The sequence below is a fragment of the Apium graveolens genome, chromosome 11, assembly GCF_009905375.1.
Source record: "Apium graveolens cultivar Ventura chromosome 11, ASM990537v1, whole genome shotgun sequence".
NCBI classification, from domain to species: domain Eukaryota; kingdom Viridiplantae; phylum Streptophyta; class Magnoliopsida; order Apiales; family Apiaceae; genus Apium; species Apium graveolens.
Window position 1 is genome coordinate 128,674,815 of NC_133657.1, and position 10,387 is coordinate 128,685,201.

At 37.3% G+C, this 10,387-nt stretch overlaps 1 protein-coding gene across 1 annotated transcript; it reads right to left on the bottom strand.

The window, feature by feature from the left end:
- Nucleotides 1–1,965: 1,965 nt before the first annotated feature.
- Nucleotides 1,966–3,471, bottom strand: LOC141695206 (uncharacterized). Its single transcript, XM_074499460.1, has 3 exons — nucleotides 3,366–3,471; nucleotides 2,738–3,264; nucleotides 1,966–2,657 (listed from the first exon to the last, which is right to left on the bottom strand). Exons 2-3 carry the CDS (start codon nucleotides 2,831–2,833, stop codon nucleotides 2,406–2,408), a joined length of 348 nt encoding a protein of 115 aa, XP_074355561.1. The 5' UTR covers nucleotides 2,834–3,264; nucleotides 3,366–3,471; the 3' UTR covers nucleotides 1,966–2,405.
- Nucleotides 3,472–10,387: the final 6,916 nt, after the last annotated feature.

The following is a 10,387-nucleotide window of genomic DNA, read 5'->3' on the forward strand; positions in this document are numbered from 1 at the left end:
TGAGGCAAAAATCATCAACCTTAAATCTACTTAACTAAACATCAAGATTACAACAATACATTCACCACAACTATGTTCCAAAAGATTCTTGAACTTAAACCTAATATAAATATGGGTCAAAGATTTATACCTTTCTTGAAAGCTTGAGATGTGTTATTGATGATGGTGAAGTCTTGGGAGTTCTTAGTAGGGTTTTTGGAACCTAATTCAACCATTAAAATCAAGAAACCAAAGAAAAGTTACTATTCACACTATTCACTATCATTTTTCTTGAATTTATTTCACCTACCAAATCTTGATAAAATGAGCTTAAAAATTTATCTTAGCTTAGTTTAGGATTTATGAAGCTTAGGAATTAATGAGGGATTTTTTCCATGACTAGAAGAGAGGTTTTTGGAATTGATTCTTGCTCATTTTTCTTGAATAGCCGAATGGGATGTTTTGGGCGAGAGAGAGAGAGAGAGAGAGAGAGAGAGAGAGAGAGAGAGAGATTTTGTGAGCTTCTTGCTTGCTTCTATTGAAAGATTGAGTTATATATTTGTATATCTTTTAGTATATAAGCTAAGCTAGTGTTATGTTGGCATATCTTGGACAAATCTTACTAGCATTCCTAGGTTACAAGCTAAGCTAGTTGGTTTAGACTTCAACTCACTATTTCCTAGCTTTAGATGATCATTCCTATAAGCTTAGCTTACTATTTGATAAAGTAACCATGGTTACTTTTCTACCATGGTTGGTTAGCATGATACGTTTATTTATTTCTTTACGCGTTTGTTCGGCCGCTTAATCATTTTCGTAATAATTTCTCTTCAACGCTTCGCGGCGTAAATCCTTTCGTATTTATTCTTTATGTTTTGAAGTATCATTCTTGGATATAAATCCGTAGGTTTTTAAATTCATAATTATATTATATTTCCCGTAATCCTCGATGGTTCGTAAAAACGGTCATTTTTCAAAGTTCGTTTTCTTCAAAAACTAATAGTGTTTACATACACTCATTTGGTACGTATAATCATGTTATCAATTCCGAAAATCATTTTCTCATGCACAACATAGTGTGGACTAAAACGTTTTTCCCGTCTGTCAGGATTACTATTTATTAAACATTTTTACAAAGTCTCAAAAATTCGAGTTATTATATTACTATTCATAAAGGACTTTTACCAATGTCAAAAATTTGGGTTCTTACACTACCCGAGGTCCGTTAAACACAGTCCATGTGTACTTAGAAAATTTTCTTAATTTTTAATTATTACCCCTACCCAGGGTCAACTAAACACAGTCCATGCGTACTTTCAAATTTTCTCAATTTTAATTTTAAACTCTACCCGGGGTCGATTAAATACAGTCCATGTGAACTTTGGAAATTTTCTCAATTTTATTTATTACCCATTCCCAGGGTCGATTAAACACAGTCCATGTATATTTAAAAAATTTCTCAATTTTATTCATTACCCCTTCTCAGGGTCGATTAAAAACAGTCCATGTGTACTTAGAAAATTTTCTCAATTTTAATTTTATACCCCTACACGGGGTCGATTAAACACAGTCCATGTGTACTTAGAAAATTTTCTCAATTTTAATTTTATTACCCTTCCCGGGGTCAATTTAACACAGTCCATGTGTACTTAAAAAATTTTCTCAATTTTAATTATTACCCTTACTCGGGGTCGGTTAAACACAATCCATGTGTACTTAAAAATATTTGTCAATTTTAATTATTACCCCTACCCGGGGACATTTATACACAGCCTAGGTGTACTTAGAAAATTTTCAACAAATTAAATTTAAACCCCTGCCTGGGGTCAAGCTTTTACAAGCCATTTGTACGTGGAAAATTTTAACAATTCTAATTTTTAACCCCAGCCCGGGGCACAGCTATGAAAATTAAAATAGAATTCAAGTTCAAAGAAAAAGTAATTTTGCAAGCCAAAATATGAAGCAAAAAGCCATCAATTAAAATATTTGGGAAAGACCAACCCAGGGGAAAGTCAACATCAAATACTTGAAAAATAAAATGAATAAAAGCCAAAAGGCTTATTTTTGAGCACACAATTTAAAGAAAGAAATTACAAAGGCACTAAGGTCATTCACTGCAGGGTAGGGTTCTTGGGGGGTGGAGGAGGAGTCTTTTTATGAGCAATATTGGGAGGAGGACGCTGCTGCTCACTGGATCCGAGAGGCACAAAGCTACTTGCTTCCGCTGCCTTAGCATTCTCGAGTCCGAGCTCCTCAGCTAAATAATGCTCCACGAACCCGTCCATGTCTCCTCCCGGATTCTCAGCCAGATAAGCATATGCAATCTCCCAACACATGATCACCTTATCAAAGATCTTATTTTTCAACTCTTTGTAATAAGCAGGCGTACTACGGAAGGCATTCAGCACGTCCTCTTCCCGGGGCCTTTAATCCAGCTCCCTCTTCAAATTGGCAACTTCTTCAAGAAGAGCACCAACCTCCCGGGTGGCCTCATCACGGGTCTTCCTCACCTCAGCGAAATCTTTCTTCCGTTCCCCAGACTCCTTCTCCATCATGTCACTATAAGCAATGCAGTTAGCTCGGACCTTCCGCAAATCCTTGACAGCAGTCTTGGTATCGTCACACTTCGCCTTATAGTTGGTGATTATTGTGGCGCATCCCGAGATGCGTGGGTTAGCCTGAAACAAAAGAACAAGGAATAAACATAAGTACAAGAAAAACATAAGTACAAATAAATCACAAGTGCAAATTTGCATACCAACAAAACATCCTGAACTATATTGTCAAGGAAAGTTTCAACATCAACCCGAGCATACTGTTCGAAATCCGCTGGAGATGCATAGTTGTCGAACATCTCTGTTCGACGATCATCAATCGTCAGATTATCCAGAAGCTCCTTCAAAGCATCGGTCTCAACTAGATGCCTACTTTCCTTTTCCACGGGATCAACCCTCCACCTCTCTTGCGATGTCCAGGATCCACTTGCTCCTTCATTAGCAGCCTTCCTCTTTCGAGGATTTAATTCCCCATCTTCTTTTTCATCTCCAACATCAACGCTCCCAGTATCAACAACAACCACGAGAGGCTCCGGATGAGGAATAGCTGGACGCACGACGATCCACGAAGAACCCGTGTCTTGTAGATTTGAACCACTACCACCATCGGCCTTTTTTCGGCCCTTTCCTGAATCAAGGTAATTGGCCCCACTAATTCTCTTGAACCTTCCAGCCAAATCCTAGAATTGATTAGACATTTCCAGATGAAAGGGGTTCAACAAGGGGATACCTGGACAGTGGGACTTCAAGTCAAAATAGCCCGGACAGCGTAAAGGAAATCTTATATACAAGTAAGCAAACAAGAAAACTCTTCAAAGATAGAAAACTTACATCCTTCATTATACAATGTTGTGTTACACAAAAAATTATCCCGGGTCCACTGCTGACAGAGGGCCCCGCATAATTCATACATCTTTGCAAGAGTTTCTCCCCCGAGCCGCTGGGTAGGGAACCTCTACATTTTAGTTACATCCTTGTATAAATGGCATAAACTATAGGTCCCCACCCAGAAAAAAGATAAACTCCTGATGCCATCCCCGGAGAAAGTTTAACATAAAGAACGGGGACTTTCTGGCATCAGCTAGAAACCCACACTCATTCATGTTAAAGGTAAATTCGTAGAGAGGGAAGTTGGTAGACTTTTTAATTTTGAAGAGATGATGGAAGAGTTTGTAGGTTGGTAGGTACTCCTTCATGTGATAGCAGCCCAGGAACCAAGAGATCCATTTAACAGAGTTCAGAGCAAGCTGAGTGAATATAATCCCATGCACATCCCGATAAAGAGATTTGCTCAAGAGGAATCCCAACCCAACCACTCGCAGGCCTATGGTAAATAGCCGGGAATGAGAGATGGGATACTAGCTCGTGAGGCTAGGGCCACCTCCACTCTAAACTGTTAGTGCTTGTGCCCTAGAGACAACACTATGATGTTTTAGTTTAAGATATTATGATTATTAATGTTTATGTTCTATCGATTATTCTCCTTATAATTTATTAATTCTTAATTTAATGCAATATAAATGTTAGATTAATAAATGTCATTGGAATATGATATGCAATTCTATATCTCTAAGTACGTGACTTAGAAATGAGATTATGAGAATAGTATCAATATTCCTAAAGGTCCCTAGTCGAGTATTATTATTAACGGACAATAATAATACATTAAGACTGGTGTGTTTGTTGACTGATGATCACATCTCATTGATCATAGGTATAGTGATACTAAAGTCAAAAAACACTAGTAGATGTATATGTACATGGTGCTGGACAGACCCAATGTGAGATTCTACATGTCTGTTGTGTCATAAGTAATTCTCACAGTGATAATGATGTAATGGTCCTTAGACCTGAAGTCATTATAATTCTATACGAGAATTAATATACATTGATTCCATTAAAAGTTATCCTTGATCGGGTAATGATAAATGTGGATATTGAGTATATTATGAATCGTATAAGAAATATGAATGATCTAGATGGGATTTAACCATCCTATTTTAGGGGTTATATTATTGGCCTCTTGTGTGAGCTAGATTGTGAAATGCGTGGCCATGATCAAATATTGATTTGATATGATAGTCTACCCATTGATCAAGGAAACTTGGATTAAACTATGATGAGGATGATACATTACATGCCTCTAGTTTAATCTATAATATTTGGTTAAAGGGATTATATTACAATGTACATTATTCATAAAAGGTTTTAATCGATCAACGATTCAATTATTATTACTTGGTTAGCAATGATGTATTACTAGATGCCGCTCATTGTTTACAATTTCAAATTAGATTTGTAATTCGTTGCCAACGTAATAATAGCATATAAGGTCACACATTAAGAATGCTTGAAGGATTATTTAATTTAAATTGGATTTAAATTATATTAAAATAATTTGAATTATTTATAATATTAATTAAGTATTACTTAATTAATTAGATAAATATAGATATTCGAATTTACTAATATTAATTATGAAATTTATTTGTTAAATAATTAAGTGAGACTTAATTATAATACAAATAGGAATTTTGAATTAATAATAACTCCTAATTAGTTAAGAGTTATAATTCATTTTCTACTCTTGTTATGGATTAAAAACTAATATATATAATTGCTGTATTTAGTACTAAGGAACGTGAGCTTCAAGGCTCGATTTGACTGTTCTTGTGTTTCGTGACTCAATCTGCCTTAACAAGATGCCTACGTACCTTGCTGATTGCCAAGGATCAAGTCAAAAAACGTAGTTCTGATTTGTGGGGTGAGGCCCCTTATATAGATGTGGGAGTCCTTGAATTGGACTTGGTATAGGAGACTTGGTGGTCAAGTCTCTGAATTAGGATAGACTTAGGAGTCCTAGGAAGTAGGAAGCTGATTCCTTATCCCATGAGGTTCCTTAGAGGCCAATCTACAAGGATTTATATCCCCACTAGGACTTATCTTAATAGCTATTTTTCTCCCTTATTTATTAATTACGAAATTAATAAATAATCAGGGTTTTTGGGCCTTCTTTGTTTCATCATGCCTGATCTGGTCCATCAGGCCTGATCAACATGTTAACCTTTCTGGTCTGAATGTCATACATCTTCTTATTGGGCCTTACAGCCCAAACTGTAATATTTAATTATGTAATCAGGATTTATTTATCCCTATCATTTGCCCCCCAACTTTTGGGAAACCGTATAAGATTTCGCGAAAGTTAAGTTCATTTATTCCCTTACAGGGTTTCGTTTTTGTATAAAGTGTGGAGCGACCTACATGTTTACAACGATTTTTCCCTTTATTCAGGAATTATCTTAATTTCCAGGAATTTTTCCCTTAATTCTGGGATTTTTCCCTAATTTTCTAGATTTTTCCCTAATTTTCTAGGATTTATCCTTAATTTCCTGGATTTTTCCCTAATTTTTCGGGATTTATCCTTATTTTTCTGGATTTTCCCCTAATTTTTCGGGATTTATCCTTAATTTCCTGGATTTTCCCTAATTTTCTGGGATTTTTCCTTATTTTTCTATAATTTTCCAGGAATTTTTTTCGTCTTTTTTTTATACAGATTTCGACCAGGAATCCTGTTCGACCAGGATCCTGGTCGAATTAACCTCTGATGTGCCTTGGTCGAAGGCTTTTCGAGGAGGAACCATTTGATTAGGGATCCTGGTCGAATTTCGGCAAGGATTTTTTCCTTTTTATTTTTTTATTTTTTTATTTATTTATTTATTTATTTTATACAGATTTCGAGCACGATTTTTCTTCGGCCAGGATTCAATTTCGATCAGGGCTTTCTTCCTTTGGCCAGAATTCAACTTCGATCAAGATTTTCGGTCAGGATCTCTACTTTTGACCGAATTATCCCCTTTTTGATTGCCCAGGTCGACGAAAATTCGGGCAGGGCTCATTCGACCAAGATTTTTTCTGGATTTCTAGTTGAATGGATCTTCTTTCTGGTTGAATTAAGGCTGTCTTATAGCCTTGGTCAAACGAAATATGACCTCGACTCATTCGACTAGGAATCTATTGCAAGTCCTGATCGAATTGGGTCACGAATATATTTATTTTCTCTTCTTGCAAATGCTTGGATTTGGGCCCTTAAATCTGGGCTAAATTTCTTCCATCCTGAATTTTGAGCTCATGAATTGGATTTGTTTTGGGCCAACTTTTTAATGGGTTAAAACTTGGGCCCACTTCAATTGGGTTTGTTTGGGCTTTCCACAGGCCTTTCAATTGGGCCCCTAGTTCTGGGCTTTCAATTTGGGCCAACACTTTGGGTTTGAACTTAGGCCCATTGTTTTTTAGTTGGGCTTCCTTTCACCCCTTTTTTCTTAAAAATCAAGTGGGCCTCATACAGGGCTTTTTTGTTTTTTGGGCCTTGGTATTGGGCCTTGGTTTTTCTGAGGTGGGCTAAGCTAAGAAGCTTCTGGAATTTTGAGGAATTTTCCCAAAATTTTCTGGATTTTTCTAGAAAATCTTCTAAATTCATTCAATATTCTGTAGATCATTCAAGAAGATTCCTGAACCTGGGCCCAAATGGACTTTTCTAGGCCCATTTTCCCCTCTTTCCTCCTATATAAAGGTGGGGGGGGAGTGTCTCACTCACACTCTTCACTCTTCATTTCATACACTTCTCAAAATTCTCCAGCTTTCTCCTCTCTCAACTTTCCTCCCTTAGCTTCCAGCCCTCTTTCCTTCAAAGTTTCCAGGCTTTTCCAGCTTTACTAATGGCTGATAAGAGTTCCGAGAGGGCGGCCAAGATAGCCTCGGCTTCAAAACGAGGTAAGGATATCGAGATCCGTTCTTTGTATATGTCTTTAATCGATATGATTAACACTAGGGGGGATGAATATCCCTCTACTGCACATCTCAATTCTTTTAATCATAGTAATACTTGGCACTGTTAGGGCGAAATCATGCACTAATATTCACGCAAGTATACGCGTTCGCAAGTAATATAGAATACTTTCTAGTTCGTTCCCTCAGAGACTCAGACTAATTTATTGTCTAATTTAACTCACTCACCAATGTATGATTACTTCTCAATGTTAAGATAATATCACTTAAAATTGTTGATTAAATATTAACTATAATTAACTACTTAATTAACCACTTAACTAACACTTCAATTTATCAATAATAAAACACTCATGAGATCACAACTTCATTATTACTTCCTTCTATAGCCATTGTTATTACCTTTAGCATGTGACAGTGATGATATTAATCGAATAACACAAAACTGATAAAAGCCAACTTTTATTGTACTAATACCATTCTACCAAACATCCACAATTAAGATAGAAATTGAATAGTCATCAATTATGTTGAGTTCCTATATGTCTACAGAAATTGACAACACAACGATTTAAGCACAAGTTATTCCTTTTGATTACATAGGGAAAATAAAACTGTTAGAGTTACCCACTAGTCATGCACAACGTACATGAACCTATGCTAGCATGGCAAGTTCTAAATCTCAAGATCCACCGTCGCTTCACAAGAGATTAACACCCTATCTTATATGTTCGCGACGCACATAAGACGAATACGCACAACCAATACTAGATATCATGCAATCATCACACACTAAAGTATTAAACAATTAACTAAAGAATTCCATAATAAATCCGTTGCAACCCCATGATCACGATTAGTCCATAATAGAACTTATCGCCATCATGGGTTCATATGAAATCATGATAAACGAACACAAGAAAATAACAACTAAACTAATTATATTAAAACAGAGTACGTCACAAGAGTAAATAAGTTAAAGCAAGAAAACTAGCATCCAACGTTACAACGAAACAAGAATCACAAGAATATATGCTTCCTCTTCGTTGCTGTGTGCTAAATCGGTCTTCTTCCTTATCTCCTTCGCTTCTTGCAAAACACAATCTAAAACATAATCCCCTCTTAATACTCTGTGAAAAACGTCTCAAATCTACTTATATAATAGTCTCATAAAACTCAGATTACATAGAAGTTGGAAGCCAAACAGAAGTAGAAGTCTAAAATAATATGTTATTTTCCCCGACCCTGCGCGGCCGCTAAGCATTTCTGCGCGGGCGCGCAAGGCTGCTGCGCGGCCGCTCAGCATTGCTGCGCGGGCGCGCAGGACCCTACTGGAAAATTTCCAGGTTTGCTCCGTTTCTTCACCGTAATCTGCCCGTTCTTTTCCTCTCGCAATGGTGAACACATGCCAAGGCTTATTCTTGATGATTCCTCCTCCGAAATGCAACTAATACCCTGAAATGCATAAACACTAGAAAAACGCATCAAATACACAAAATACTCGATTTCAAGACACCAATTTAATCCATTTTAAGACGTTCTAAGTGGTATAAAATGCCACTTATCACACCCCCAAACTTAAATCGATGCTTGTCCTCAAGCGTCACAGACTCAAAAACAAATAACAATATGCATGAATGCAATCTATATGAAAATGCAACGATCCCCCTTACTACAATTAACCAACCAAATTGTCACGTCTCAACGAATGCAGTTAGACACTAAAGATCAAGAAACTCATGCAAATGGACATACCGCCAGAAACGTGGTGTGTGCAAATGCTTAACAGATATGCTTCGGAACTAGACCAATTACTATGACTAGACTTCCCTCAAGGCAATCCTACGATTATACAAAGAATAAAAATTCTAGGCACAAAGTGATATACAACACTACAAGAACTTTAGAGCTTACTACGGAATCGTGCTTTTTATTTACAACGCAAATGCTTATTTGACCGTGCAATGAGTGAGGTCCACAAAAGACTTATACAATGGTATCCATGTAATGAGCGTTAGGTTAGCGGATCCCAGACTCTAAAAGCCTTAGGTCACTAGGCACAAAGTCCCCTAAGAACTTAATAACTCGAATACCAAAGAGCCCACTATTGATCAATTACGCAATTTTTTTTTTTTTTTTAACTCTGAGCAAGTGCGTTTCGCTCCATCTTGCTCAACCCTAGACTACTCGCATAACATGCGAGCCGGCTACTAGCCATTTGACGCCTAGCCACAACTAGCAACAAATTCCATTTTTACTCCATTTTTTTTTCTTTTTCATGCCTTTACCACTAAGAACCTATTATCAAATTCTAAGCATAATAAATAGATTATCCTCGAAAATAATCAGATCATAACAACAATCTAGTCCTTCAGCATTCTCTAAGACTTAGTGACAATACAAGTGCTTCTAGCATGCATATCAACCTACACAACTTAATATCACTTTAATGCTATCACTACACTCGCATCAATATCACAATTCAGTCGATAAATCATTGCAAAAGGGATCATGGTATATGCATGAGCTATATGATATGACAACAAATAAAGTTATATAAAAAAAACTATATGGCAAAAATTATGCAACTATATGAACTAACTATCATGAATATGCAACTATATGACACACACAAAATATTCCTTAACTACCACCCCCAAACTTAAAATCTTCACTGTCCCCAGTGAAGGTAGTAGAAAGGAACACAGGGTATACCTACTCGGAGTCGTCATCATCATCACCCTCAGTGGGTGGAGTATCAGGCGGCGGGTATGCAGAGTCCTCACCAAAAACTGGCCACTGGATATCAGCTCCAAGGCCTCGAAAAGCAGTCCCTAACGCAAGGGTGAGCTCCTGAGCAAACCTGCTCTGCGTCTCATACATGGCATCCATCCGCCGTGAAAGCCTCCTATACTGGGCATCACCCATCCCAGCACCCTCCTGAGCTCTCGAAGAACTAGCCTCACCACGCCCTGGCCTGGCCATAGTAGCACCTCGTGCTGGACGCCCTCCTGGAAGATGATAACCCAGCCCATACTCCTCAGGCTCACCACCGGTCCACTCCTGCA

Bases quoted from the DNA above. Each gene is read 5' to 3' on its own strand.
- LOC141695206 (XM_074499460.1), bottom strand. From the start codon at position 2,833: ATGTTCGACAACTATGCATCTCCAGCGGATTTCGAACAGTATGCTCGG. The intron at 2,658-2,737 runs GTATGCAAATTT...CTTTTGTTTCAG, and splicing joins TAGTTCAGGATGTTTTGTTG to GCTAACCCACGCATCTCGGG.